General features: G+C 38.2%; 1 protein-coding gene across 1 annotated transcript in view; it reads left to right on the top strand.

Annotated features, from left to right (window-relative positions):
• The window catches only part of AKIRIN2 (akirin 2), a gene marked incomplete at its 5' end in the record, with an annotated part of 21,479 nt that continues 6,827 nt past the window's right edge, over positions 1-14,652 (top strand). Inside the window, 1 exon segment of the mRNA XM_006143416.3 lies at positions 1-101. Within this exon segment, the coding sequence (XP_006143478.2) occupies positions 1-101 (101 nt within the window).

The following is a 14,652-nucleotide window of genomic DNA, read 5'->3' as shown; positions in this document are numbered from 1 at the left end:
TGCCACCGCAGCCTCCTTCTCTGCCGCGGCCGCCTCGCCTCAGAAGTATCTCCGAATGGAGCCATCCCCCTTCGGCGACGTCTCATCCCGCCTCACCACAGGTGGGACCCGGCCTCGCGGCCGTCTGAGTGGGTGAGGGAGCGGGGGTCCCGGGGCGCGCGGCGCGGCCTCTGGAGTGGGGGTTGCGGGACTGTGGTCTTAGTTCTTAGTAGCCGGAAGACCACGTTTCTTTTAATCCCTCGGGCTGCGGGGACACAATAGAAATGGCCTGATGTGTGTGTGTGTGGGGGGGGAGGGGTCGGGGAGGTGGGTGGGTAGGGGCCCTGCCTTGCGCGTAATGTGAGGAAGAGGAAGATCCTTTATTTGGGCCAAGTGACTGGAATTGAGTGTTTCCGTGGTCGGTAAAGCCTCAGCGGAAATGATCAGAGAGGGCGATATTCATACATTTAGGCAAGAGAACGGTCACATTTCACCCCAATCTCGGTGTCTGTTCACGTGAATCGGTTGGTTGCAGCTTTTAACTCTGGGACTGGGTGGTTTGAGGCGAGGCGGCAGCCCCTCCTCCAGTTCAGACATGGCTGATTTTAGTATAGAGGGGGTGGGGGGTGGGGATGGATGTCACTGGGGCGAGATCTAGGCCTGTCATTAATCACCCACAAGAACGCCACTTTGGCTGAGTCAAGACCTGTTTCCCTAGCAGGGTCAACAACAAAGAAAATGCTCTTCCCGAATACTGTAATACGATCACACTATTAGACCTTGTGAAATCTTGAACTTGTGAAAAGCAGATGATATTGAAAATTGGGACCGAGTAATCACTTTTATTTGGAAATGCTTTATTTCTGCCCAGTAAAGTATGCTAGGAAAAAACAACCTAGCCTTGAATAATAAAGAAATCAACCCAAGAGTTCAAGGGACTTGAGACTTTTTTGCTTTTCGTTTGGGAACATTTCCTGAAAGTGACTGTGGGGAATGCCTTTTGGCTGCTTTATACAGCATGTGTATGCCCAGTTTTTTTGTACTTTGAAATCCTAGTGTGTCCCTGGCACAGTCCTAGGATATAGGCTTTTGTAGACTTGAAGCGTAAATCTGTTTCCTTTGTGTGTAGCATGCAAAGGTTTCCTGTATGAGCCTTTGATAATGTCCTTAGACAAAGCCTTTTTATAGCTTGATTTAAATGTCTCTTATTTGAAAGTGAGGAGTACCTGCCTCTACATTTGGTTACTTCTATTTTGAACATTTGGAATTGCTTTAGGTCTTCCCCCCATAGTGCCATATTTTAAAATATTTTTAACCAAGTCCGTGGAGAGGCTACCATTTTTACCATTAAATATTTGACCTAACAAATATATGCTGCTTAGAAATGGAGCAAGTTTTCATGGGAATTTCTTAGATACTTTTATTTAGGGACCATACCTAAGCTGTCTTCTATGTAAAGGCATTCAGTGATTGTTAGGCTTTACTTTAAATAAGTAAGCAAATAAGTAAATAACAACCAGTGTCAAGAATGAGCTCCTGGGGGTTGATATTTTCAGTTTGCAGTGAAATGTTGCTGAAAATCAAAGTGGTATCTTGGAATCTGTGCTAAACTACTCAGGCTATTTCAATATAGTTGTAGCTAACCAGTATAAATTTCAGTTGAATTTATACAGTGTTAGGTGTGGGAGTTAAAGTACATCCCAAAGCTAAAACAATTGAGCACATAGATATGTAAATCAACTGGGGTTTATCCCAACTTAAAGGAGAATTTATTCAGAGAAAATTGTAATCTTTTATATATCTGTCATCTACTCGATAGATTTGTAGCATTGATTAATGTGTTCGGCACCATATTATGTCAGAAGTTTAATTAAGTGGACTATATTATGTCAAAAGTTTAATTAAGTGGACTATACTAGTAAAGTAACTGGAATTACAGGAATTGTTTAAGTTGGCTCATTCAAATTCAGATTTATTTTCCAAAATACTGCCGTGTATTCTACCTCACAAGGTGTTTTTGACATTTGCTTTGGAACTTTGATCATATCGTAAAACCAAAAATCACTGTTTCAGCAAATTTGAATATTAACAAAAAGCTGATTTGAGAAGACTAGTTAAAATTGTTTTGACTTGCTAAAGTGTACATTTTTGCCCTGTAATTTTGAATGACATTCTAAATGTGATTTAGTTTGACTTTGTGTGTTTATATGGCCAGTTCAGGGTGTGCTCCTGTCTGGTTTTTGATAATGTTGTCATAATGGGAGCTGCAGTGTTGTGCAGGTATCACAAGCTTCACAGTTTTTATTTATGTTACCAGTCTTGGAAATACTTTTTCCACGTTTTCTACTTTAACAGTGAAAAATCTCAAACTTTACAGAAGTAAAGTTTATCCATATAGCCTTAGCTGAAATAAGTTTATCCATATAGCCTAGCCTTAGCTAGGATTGGAAGTCAATAGTGGGTTACCTAATTGAGATTGACTAAGACTCTGTGGAAACTCTTTTCCTTTCACTTCTGTGAGTTCAAATATAATTTAGAACTAGGATACCGAACTGCATTTTCAAAGCATGTACAAGGGTCATCGAGAAGATAATAGGAATGCATACTATGGAAGAAACTGCATGGATTTCAACATTACTTTGTACCAAAATAAACTCATTTTGATTCCATTTTTCCATGAACTTTTGAAATTCTTTCATAAACAATTTATTTTATCTTTGTTCTTCGATGCTTATAGGTTTCTTATGGTATAGTCAAAATTATGTTGGGACTTTATCAGTAGTTTCAGGAACTTGGATATCTGTTTTAAGCCTTAGCTATTATGTTAGTCATCTCAGAAAGGTAATTCCAAAGCTGGACTTGATGACTGTTCATATTTAAATCAGTATTTTTCACACTGTTGCTACTTAACACTAGGAAAAAGGAAAGGGCAGGGAGTTGAAGGAAGTTATGCTTGCTTTCATAACCTCTAGACTTGGAGCTTTTACATTATGGGAGTTAGCACTGTAATTTTTTTTTTTTTTTTTTTTTTTTTAGGAGCTCCTTACTTTACAGCATATCCCAAACCTGGGTTTTGGGACAGTTGTTACTAATTCAGAAATAACTCTCCAAGGTCTGCAGACTACTTTTTGTACAGCCTAGGAGCTAGGAATATTTTTCTGCATTTTTAAATGGTTGGAAAAGAAAAAAAAATAATTCATGATGTGAAATGGTATGAAATTCAAATACTAGTTCCTCAAAATAAAATTTTACTACAGTGACAGAGTTGAGTTGTGACAGACTGTATTTTGCTCCAAAGTTCTGTCTTTACTATCTGGTTCAGAAAAAAATTATATACCTTGGTCTAGGGTGTCAGCAGCGAGGCTTATAAATACCCACCTTCATTTGGAGAAGAGGATGATGAATGGAGGTAAGGGGAAGAGAAACATTGATAAGAGCAAATGAATGCCTCTAGTAGTTGAATTAATACTCATCCTTGTAAGTTAAAAACAAATTCAAAGTGTTCTTCTCAAATGGATTTTGAAACTTCACAATATTACCACTTTGTCAAAAGATTGTCATGACATTCCCAAGAAAGAAGTTATGTTAATAAAACCAAAACATTATACAACATTACAAGAGACTGTCAGTCAAATCCAGCACGTTGTATTCTAATCATATAGTGAATGGTTTGGTGAAGAGGTCATTCTTTGGATGTCAGTCTATTTGTGAGTTTTCTCAGGCACATCAATACACATTGTGACTTGGTTCCATTGCTTTCATCTGCCTAGGAATTGAGTTGGATGAAGAGTTAAATTCCTTTGTAAGGACTCATTGTATTTGCTGGAAACTTGCCATTAAAAAAATGGAAACTACGGCTTGTGAATGGAGAAGGGTTTACAGGAACATAGATTGTTCACTAGACATTGATGCATGCCTGCAAATGGAGACACCAGCTGGCCTAAATGAAATATAAATGGTTCTAGGCAAACAAATGAAATGTCTGTTGGAGGCAGCATCTTACTTCAGATGTCATTTATATTGAGCCAGAAGTGTTTTTTTTTGTTTTGTTTTTCTGTTCTTTTTTTTTTTTTTCCCCTAGTATTTTGTGGGTTTTGTAGACAGCTGTTAAGTCAGTTCTGGTTTCTTGGTGAATTTGGCAAGTGTATGTTTTTATTGGTCTTTGTACTTGGATTTTAGATCTGATATTTTATTTAGGACTGTGTATGCAGCTGCATTCATAGCTCTGTGAATTATACAGTTTAGAATCTTGTAAGTTTATGGCTACTAAACAGTGTAGTTGTAGTCATTATTATTTTATTTTTTAACATTTGCCAGAGGGTGCTAACTGGAGAGAGACAGAGAGAAAGTTAGAAAGCACCCCTCTTGGGGCATGGTCATGATGCAATCCCTTCTCCTTTGTCACTCGTCCTTTCAGAATTTTGGGCACTGGGCATGTGCTCTCTGGGTTTTTCTCAAGCCACCAGGTCCAGGACTTGAATTGCATAGTCTGCTGTGTGGGATCCAGCCACCTTAACCATCACGCCACATGCTGGCCCTGTTTTATTTTTTTGAAGGTAGAAAAATAAAGCCTAACTTCAACACAGAAACATATAGACTAAACTAGGTAGGTCAGAAGTTAGCCCCCTTTTAGATGTGGATGCTGTTAGCCACCACAGTTGCTACAGGGACATTATCTCAGGTGTAAAGGAGGATAATACATTTCTCTGGATTTTGAATAGCTTCATGGGAAAAATAATATACCATATATTACTCAGGTCTTTACTACTTAGTTTTTAGATAGACCCATAAGGACAGTTATAGAAACACTTCATTTTGGAAAGTTGAGAATAAGATTCACTGTAAAATACCTAGTTTTGAATATTTTTCCCACTTGAAAAGAAACTTAATGATTTTCCTTCTTAAAGAAGAATGCATAGTGTTAGCATGGGTTGACTTCGTATCCTTTGGGTAGTTGAGTTGGTTCATGAAACCGTGGTATTGGGGGTAGGTATTTTCAACGATCTGTAATTGAATTTGTGGTCCCTGCAGTCTTGTGTTAGCACTGGCCTTAAACTGTTCACTCACACAGCATTCCCTCTGCATGATGTGAAATCACAGGGAATTTCTTGCCTTTGAAAAGACTACCTACTTCCAAACCTATATCAGCTACCCTGGCATCTGAAAGTGTGAAGAGAGTCTTCCCATATGTATTTAATTGAAAGAGGTACATCTTTATTTTATTGTGTGCAGAATGTTGGCTTTTCTGTTTTCTAAACACCTCAAAGATAACCACAAATAGCAGTTGCTGTAGCAGTGATTGTTCCCAGTGATGCCCTCTGAACTTTGAGTGCTAGGTGGGTCATATGGGACGTGTATAATTTGAAGAAAATTATTCTTATCTGCCATACCTTCTCTCTTGTCACAAAGTTTTAAAATACTGAATTTATTTGTTGAGTTAATCATCACGTCTTGGCATTCAGCAGTCTTCTTAGAGGCCCTGAAGTTGGGGGGAAATGCAATTTCAGTTTTATCTCTTAATTCTATACCAATTTTTCTTTTTAGATTATTTTGTGACACAGTCCTGCTTTGTAACATTTTATGATGAAAATAATTATGACTCAAACGAATTGTAATAAATACTGCATTTAGTTTAAGACTTTGAACAATCTTTTTTCTGTGGCACATTTCAATGTAAGCATCCCTAACCTGGAAATCTGAAATACATCAAAACCCCACATAATGACTCAGTGGTAAATTCTACACCTGACTTAATGTGATAGGTCATTCAAAATGCTATAATATAAAATATTGTATAAATTACCTTCTGGCCATGCGTGTAAGATATAATAAAACATTGAGTTTCTTATTTAAACCTGTGTCCTATCCCCAAAATTTATCATTATGTATATGCACATATTTTAAAATCTGGGAATTTGAATCAAATACATCTAGTCCCAAGCATTTCAGTAGTGGATACTCAACCTATCTTTCTGGATAATAATAAATATGGATTATATAGATTACAATATTTTAAATAGCCCGGTTTATAGGAATTTTCCCAAGGACTTACTCATTTGAAGAAACATTTTTAAAGATTTTACATGCTTTTTAGGAGAACATATTTTATAATATGACGTTCTGATTTTACCTACTAAAAAAATGGAATGATTTAAGTTACAGCAGGTTTCTCACATGAGATTATATTGCAGCTATATAGAGCCAGGGAGTCCTTGCAGGTAATTTAGAATTCTAGCATATGTTATTTAGCTTTGATATATATTTGGGACCTAGTGATCAGAATTTTATGGCGTAACATTTTTTTTTTAATTTGCTAAAGGCCACGTGTACTCAAGAGGGTGGGGAATAAAGCACTCCTCAGTGGGGTGTGGTCACACCACATTCTCTTCTGTTCTTCATCCTGTTGGGATTTTGGGTATGCGCGCAGATAGGAACCATATGCATGTGCCCGATGTGTTTCAAGTTGCCACACTCAAGATTCAAACTGGGGTTGGCCATGTGGGATCTGGCTCCCTTAACTAACTACTAGGCCATGGAGCTGGTCCCAGTGTAACAGATTTCATCATCTTTCTTGTGATGGCTAGGTTTTCTTTGGGTGGTAGTGGTGGTGGTTTTTCACCTTCAATACTAGAAAAGCAGCTCTAAGGTAGATGTTCTTTTTTAGTTTGTTTTGGAGCGTAGTTTCCTTTCTTTTATCTTTAAAAATCTTAGGACATAAGCACATCATCCAAAAACATACTAACTCTTTAGAATGGGATTTTATTAAAATAATATCTTGCCAACATTTCCTGTAGTAGTATTTTTACTCTTGCTATCCTAAGTATTGAGATTGATCTGGTGATTAAGTCATGGCTTTACTGCCTTTGATTTTTTTTTGAGAGACAGATTTTTGTTTATAGGGCGTGTGCACTCGCCAGAGAGAGAGAGACAGATAGAAAGCGAGAAATCATCCCCTGGGGGGATGACCTCACTGCAGTCTCTTCTCCATTCTCTGGGATTTGGGGTACACACACACACACACACACACACAACTGGTGTGAATTTGTCACTGAGTCCAGGACTTGAACCATGGTCAACTATGTGGGAGTCAGTGACATAACCATTAAAGCCATCTGCTGGTCCCTTTTACTGCCTTTGAAACTTTAGGTGATATTTGAGGTGTTGCAGCTTGTTTACAGGCTAAGTTTCTGCATTGTGATCTTGATATATGATATGTAGTCTGACTTTTTGGTTTAGCATTCATTTTAATTCCTGTTAATATTCTCTAAAACTCCCTAAAAAACAACAACAACAACACAACCCAAAGGGAAGGGTAGGAGGCAGAGACTTAGAAAAGATAATTTTTCTCTTGTTTCAATTTTTAAAAAATTGCATTGTTGGGACCAGCAGATGGCTTAATGGTTATGCCTCTGGACTCCCACATGCCCATCTGCAGTTGAATTCTGGATCTGGAAGTTTGAAACTCATGTTGGGCACGTGTGCATGTGTACCCAAAATCCTGAGAGGCAAATGGAGGAGAAGGAATTGTGGCATGGACATCCCCGTGAGGGATGATTTCTTGCTTTCTGTCTCTTTCCAGCAAGCTCGTTGTGCTATAGTAAAAATCTCTCTCTTTTTTTTTTTTTTTTCTGCATTATTGAACAGTTCTAGCAGTAGTGACGTATTGTAGAGGGGAAAGTGAAGAACGCCAATTTTTTAAACATTAGTATCTCCAAATTGTGCCTTTCAGTTACTACAGAGGATTGCTTTATTTCTAATGCTAAACTAATTTTCTAGAAGAACTTAACTTTCTTTTTAATTTGCAGAGGGCATGTGTGCTCACCAGAGAAAGTGGGAAGGTGCACTCCACAGGGATTGGTCATACTGCAGTCCCTTCTCCATTTCTTCCTTCTTTCAGTATTTTGGTTATGCATGTGCATACTCCTAAAGTGTTTTTCAAGCCCCTGGGCCTGGGTCTAGAACTGGAACTGTGCAGCTGGCCATGTGGGATGCAACTGCTTTAACCACCATGCTATGGGCTGGAAGAAGTTTTCTAAGCGGTATAATTGGTTAAAAGTATAGATTTTTATAGTAGTTGCTATGACAGACAGGGGAACCTGTTGCTTACTGTAACAACCTTTCATGTCCCAAAGTGAAATAAAGTATTATCAGGGGCTGACATTATTAGTCAAATATGCATGGCAATGCTTATTTACTAATTTAGAATAATTCCTCATTTTAAAAACACTAACAAAACATTCTGGTTGGATATAGACGCCTAACCTAAGGAGGTAGTTTAGAGACTCTTGGGACATCCCTTATATAAATTTACAGATGTAACATGATTTTTTTATAACTTTTTAAAATTTTCTTAAAATTTTATTTGTTATTATTTAATTGGACCAGAGAGACAGAGCTTGAAAGCATGAAAGGGAGTCCACCACCTTAACCACCACACCACATGCTGGCCCCAAAAGGGGTCCCTGTAGAAAACAATTGTTACCCTTTTTAACTCTTTTTTTTTTTTTTTTTTTTTTATTCATTTATTTTAATTTGACCAGAGAGACACATGCAGAGAGAGAGAGGGAAAGTGAGAAAGCAAGCCACCAGGTTCAGGACCTGAACCATGGTCAGCCATGTGGAAGTATCCAGCACCTTAACCACCACACCACCTGCTGGTTCCTATAACTCATTTTTTATGGTCAGTGATCACTGTTTCAGGGCTTCAGATAGATGAGAATTACGCTTTGTTTTTGGATACTTCCTTAACAGTCACAATTTTTGAAATGACCAAAAATGAAAATATCAATAATACATGGTGGTAATGCCTCTGTAGCTGACATTCTGTTTTTTAAAAATTGGTTTTCCTCATTGTGATTTATTGTAACTTTAAATGTTTGTGGGATACTAGCTAGGTGGAGCAATACAGTCCTGGAGAGGGCAGGAGATATTAACAGCTTGGGTCTCATGGTTTGGCCTGGCTCTGCCATGGCTGTGTGACCTTTCAGAAGACACTGAAACAGAGTCCTCATTTTCTAACAGTATCTTTCTCCTAGGATTGTTATGTGGCTTAAGAACATTTCTACCTGAGTGCTGGAAACAGTCACAATACTGCAGCCTGAAGCGGAACTTTAATAACCTTGCCTTCTATTATATAGAAAAAAAATAGCAACTATTAAATGGCAGTTTTATTTTTCATTTTCCCGGTGTATCAGCATTATCAACATTTGTGCTTGTCCTGTTCTCCTTTTATAACATTGAAGATTAAATGAGGTAAAGCAGTTTACACAATAAACCAACCCCACTTCTCTCCAAAAGAATCTTAATTCTATTAGTTATTCCTTTTTTTCATTCTTAACTGTATCTTTGCTTTTGGCTTTAAATATTCCCAATCCTCCTATTAAGAATTAAATAATAAAACATCCTCATTTTCCTCTAGTCTTCCAGGTTCTTCTACATCAAAGCCAGTATTGAATTTGCAAATAATCTTGTTTGCTTCCTTTTCTTCAGTTTTCAAATCCAAATGTATTTGCCTCAAATAATTTGTCAAGTAACCAGTGAGTTACATGGCACTTAGCCCTTCTCTTTGACTCCTCTGACAGCATTCACTCTGCTGACACGCTCCCTTCTTTTCAAAGTACCTTTTTCTGTGACCGCACAGTTTTTCTCCAGTTGTTTGCTGTTGTGTTTTCATTTGGCCATTAAACTTAGTGCATTTTTAATAGTACTATTGATTGGTTCAGCTCATGCCTTCTTTTAGCTCCCTGAGCAGTCATATGCCTGTTGTTAACTTCAGTTTCCATTTACAGATAACTCTGATTTATATCTTTATTTCGACTCATTCCTCTTACTTTTGGCTATGGGAAATTTGGACTTTTTATTGTCAGATCTCCCCGGTAGTCTCCCTACCATCAGAAGTCAGAAATATTGTGAAATTTGTTGACTTTTACATTGACAACTAATTTATAAAATACATGGAATGATGTCTGTGAACTTCTAATCAGTGCATTCTGGGTTGAGAGGTGGTCTTAATTTTTCTTTTAAAGTGGTCAATGATAGAAATGTAAATACATTTGTATACTAACAGTCACATATTGATTCACATGAATTTCCTTCGGTGAAAAAAGTGTGTTAGGAGAGATGAAAGAATGTGTTAATGTCATGTAAAGACTCTCCCTTAAGCAAGGCAAATCAAGTTAAATTAATTTGCAGAATATTTTCCTGCTTGTGGGGGGCATGTCTAATTTAGGATTATAACGGCCATTCAGATGAGGGTGGCAAAAGGAATTCAGACCAGTTTAGATTTATTTATTTACTCTTGTAGTAGTAACCCCTGCTGTTACTATCTTCTTTCCTCTCCTGTCTTTCCTTAGTATGTCCATTAGGGAATTAACTACTTTTTAAAAATTGACACATCGGGACCAGCAGATGGTGTAATGGTTAAATCGTTGGACTCTCTCACATGGCTTGACTCTGGTTCAAGTCCTAGACCAGAAGACTTGAAATTCACACCAGACGTGCGCATGTGCGCCCTAAATCCCAAGAGAATAATGGACAAGGGCCATCTGCCCCTAGTGGGTGATTTCTTGCTTTCTTTGCCCTAAATCCTAAGAGAAGAATGGACAAGGGCCATCTGCCCCTGGTGGGTGATTTCTTGCTTTCTGTGTCCAGTAAGCTTATGCACCCTATAGCAAAAATCTCTCTTAGAAAAAAGACACATTAAGCAGAGTTTCTACAGTTGGCTAGAAACTTAAATACTCTAGTTTGAGACAAGTGGTTTATTTATTTATTTATTTATTAAGAGTTTTTTTTTTTTGCTATAGGGTGCGTGCGCTCCCCAGAAAGGGACAGAGACAGAAAGTGATAAATCACCCCCCACCCAGGGGATGGCCATGCCACAATCCCTTCTCCTCCATTCTCCTCTTGGGATCTTGGTCTCTCTCTCTCACACACACACACACACACACACACACACACACACCTACCTACCTGCTATGAGTTTAAGCCATTGGGTCTGAGACTCGAACTGCGGTCGACTACATGGGAGTCCAGTGACATAGCCGTTATGCCAACTGCTGATCCCTTAGACAAGTATTTTAAGAGAGTAAAATAAAGTAGGTGGGGACAAATGAATTCCAAACTTGTTACTGACCAGCAGTTATTACCATATAAGAAGTGAAGAATCTTGTTTCACTACTCAGAATCAGCATTTTAAATAAGGCCTCTAGGTGATCTCTATGGGCATTAAATTATATAGAAGCACTTGAGAACTTAAACCCCAAAGTTAGCAGATACTCTTCATCTTCAGCTGAGTCTTGCTACATAGTCCAAGTGCCTTGCCCTCCCCATTCCCCAGTAGTCAGAAATTCAACTTTTTGTCTAAAATCACCCAACTTTAATGTGTTGGCCACACATTTACACTGAAGTACTTGAGCCAAACGTGTGTAGGCTCAAGTGGACTGATTTACCAGTTTGCAAATTATGTTTTGCAGGTCTTCTAAAGTTCATTTGTGCATGTGTGGTGTGTATATGTGTGCACACACTCATGGTTCTTGGGAGTTCTAACAAATAAGATGGGTTTGTCCTTCAGCTGGATTGTGCTGGGTTAGAGCTCATAAGGAGTCTGTTCTCTGTTTTTGCATACTGATTAGGTTCTAAATTTGCATTATATAATATTTTACTGTATAAGAAGCATTAATTTATTTTCATACAGGAGACTAAAACCTGTAATCACTATAAGGTCAAATCCCATCATTTCACTGGTACTATATAGCCAATGATAACTTGAAATAAGTGACTTAATTTGTTAAAACCCTTCAGGGAAGTGTAAATTGCTTTCCATTACAGTGAGGTTAATTGGAATAGTAACTGGACCTCTTGCCTACCACGTATTTTCTCTAGCTTGCACATTTTGGCTTTAGATTTTGGACAGTTTGATGTCCTCTTCGTCTTCCTCATTTACCGTTTTGTTTTGTTGTTAATACCTGTATTCTCCTAGTTTGTAAGCTATTCAAGAAAATACTTGAAAAACAAAAACAATGGCAGTAACCTATCCCCTTAGAGTAATTTAAACTAGAGGTATGAAATTCATTGGATATCAGAGAGGATCCACCCGCTGATTTTAAATTGTTGAACTCCTTGCATTTGTGAGATCCCATTGTGCAGTTAATTTGTAAAATTTATACTTAACCTGCAGGGTTTTAGCAAATTGAGTCATTTATTTCAACTAAGTAATTACTGGCTATATAGTACCAGTAAAATGATAGAATTTGACCTTGTAGTGATTATAGTTTTTCTTTCTCTTGTAGGAAGCTAAATGAATGCCTCCTGTACAGTAAAATGTAATACAAACTTAGAACCTAGGCTAGTTGCTTTTAAAGTACTGTAGATAATATCCTGAAGTGTATGCAGTTGTGTGCAGCTACATTTAATAGGATTTGTGCTAATCCAGATAGAAACTAAAACTGTAGGCCTGCCTTGATTATCTTGCCTTAGAATTTGGTACCAGATCCCTTTGATACTACAATAATTTGAAAGTGAATTTAAGTGTGGTATCTCCTTTTTTGGGGGGGGGGATTTTTGCTATAGGGCACGTGCACTCGCCAGACAGACAGAGAGAGACATAGAGACAGAAAACGAGAAATCACCCCCCAGGGGGGATGGTCACGCTGCAATCCCTTCTCCTCCATTCTCCTCTTGGGATCTTGGGCACGCACGTACACACACACAGTGTGAGGTTAAGCCACTGGGCCCAGGGTTCGAACCGTGGTCGACTACATGGGAGTCCAGTGACATAGCCATTACGCCAACTGCTGGTTCCCATCTCCTCGTTTTTTTTGAGACAAAGAGCGAGAAATCACCCCCAGGAGGGATGGCCACGCCACAATCCCTTCTCCTCTCGTGTTCTTGGGCACGCACGTACACACACACAGTGTGAGTTTAAGCCACTGGGCCCAGGGTTCGAACCGTGGTCGACTACATGGGAGTCCAGCGACATAGCCATGCCATTTTGCTAACTGCTGGTCTCTCACCTCATTTTTTTAGTCAGCTAACTCTTGGGATGAAAACATTGTCCTTAAGGTTCCTTCAAGGAGAACATTAGAACTGTTCTAGTTTTTGAATAGATAATCCTGGGAAAAGAGCCAGTTTCAAAGATAAGTGTCCATAGCAATTCTCAATTGTTGCATGTTCTAATTTACAAAGTAGACATGGTGATGTCTTGTATGTAGTTGAGAACTCTAGATTTGTTCTCTGGTTTCATTTGGACCAACTTCTTGGTTTTAGATCTTAATGACTATTGCAGGATTTTTGTATATAATTATGTACTGATTTTCCATATCATTTGTTTCTTCCTAGAATTTATGAGATTTCTAATACCATTTATTAAAAATAATTATTTAATTTTATTTATCATTATTATTATCTTCCAGTTTGATCAGAGAGAGACAGAAAGAATGGAGAGGAAAAGCGAGAAAGCAAGCTACCAGGTCCGGGACTCAAATCATGGTCAGCCAAGTGGGAGTCCAGTGACTTCAGCCGTCACACCATGTGTGGCCCCAATCCCATTGTTTTGATTTTCTGTCTAGTTAACCTTTCCCTTTTTTTCAAAGTTATTCCATAGAGAAATAAATGGCACTGTTGGCATGTGATGTAAAAGTCTCATAACCAACATAAAAGTTTATAAAACCAAGGGCCAGTAGGTGGTGTGGTAGTTAACGGCACTGGACTCCTCCTACAAGGGTGAATGCAGTTCGGGTCCTGGACCTGGTGTCTTGCTTTTTTTACTTTCTCTCTCTTTTTCTCTGTCCCTGTCTGGTCAAATTAAAGTAAATAGGTAAATAAATAAATAAATTAAATAAAGTAATTGTAAAAAAAAAAGTTCATGAAACTTAGTGTTGAGCTAGTAATGATGTCAGTAGGAAAATAATAAAGCTTTTTGTGTCTGGAACAAAAGTTTAGTTTCATATGTCAGATTTTTAGTTTATTTTGTGGATCTTAAGAAGATACTTTTATTCTTCCCTTATCTTGGTTTTCTTTTAAATACATTTTAATTGCTTCTAACTCCATATTCCTTCCTTTTCTCACAGTCAGTTCCTCCTTCCTTTCTCACTCCCTCCCTCCTTCCCCTCTGCCTGCCTGCTTGCCTTTACTTCTTTTTTCTTTACTGAGAGGTATTATTAAACAAGGTCTGGCCATTGTGATCTTCTGTTCCAGCCTCCTAGTTAGCTATAGTTACAGGAATGTACAGCTTGTTCAAGTTGGTTCTAGATCCGAGTCCAGGCCTCCCATGTGGGAGCTTCACACCACAGTGCCCTATTGCTTATACCACTATGGCTGAGCTCTCAGTTCCATTTTTTTTTTAATTCCACAGCTGCTTTTTCCTGTTGTTAATTGACCTTATTTATGGTGTCCAGAGTTTCTTAAATAACCAGTGGCGACTAAAATGAGACTTTCTCTTTTTCAAATTTGCCTAACTTGTTTTTAAAAATATTCCAACAGAGGGGGCCAGATGGTGACACAGCAGTAAAACACAATGCACACACATGCCCAGCATGTTTTTCAAGCCACTGGGTCTGGGACTCAAACTGGACAGTCAGCCATGTGGGATCCAGTTGCCTAATCTCCATTTTACCTGCTGGCCCATATATTTTTTTAAATTAATTTATAATTTTTTAATTTGACCAGAGAGAGAGG

This window comes from Tupaia chinensis, unplaced genomic scaffold (genome assembly GCF_000334495.1).
Source record: "Tupaia chinensis unplaced genomic scaffold, TupChi_1.0 Scaffold000097_1, whole genome shotgun sequence".
Taxonomy (NCBI): domain Eukaryota; kingdom Metazoa; phylum Chordata; class Mammalia; order Scandentia; family Tupaiidae; genus Tupaia; species Tupaia belangeri.
This window is presented reverse-complemented; position numbering and strand designations above follow the sequence as displayed.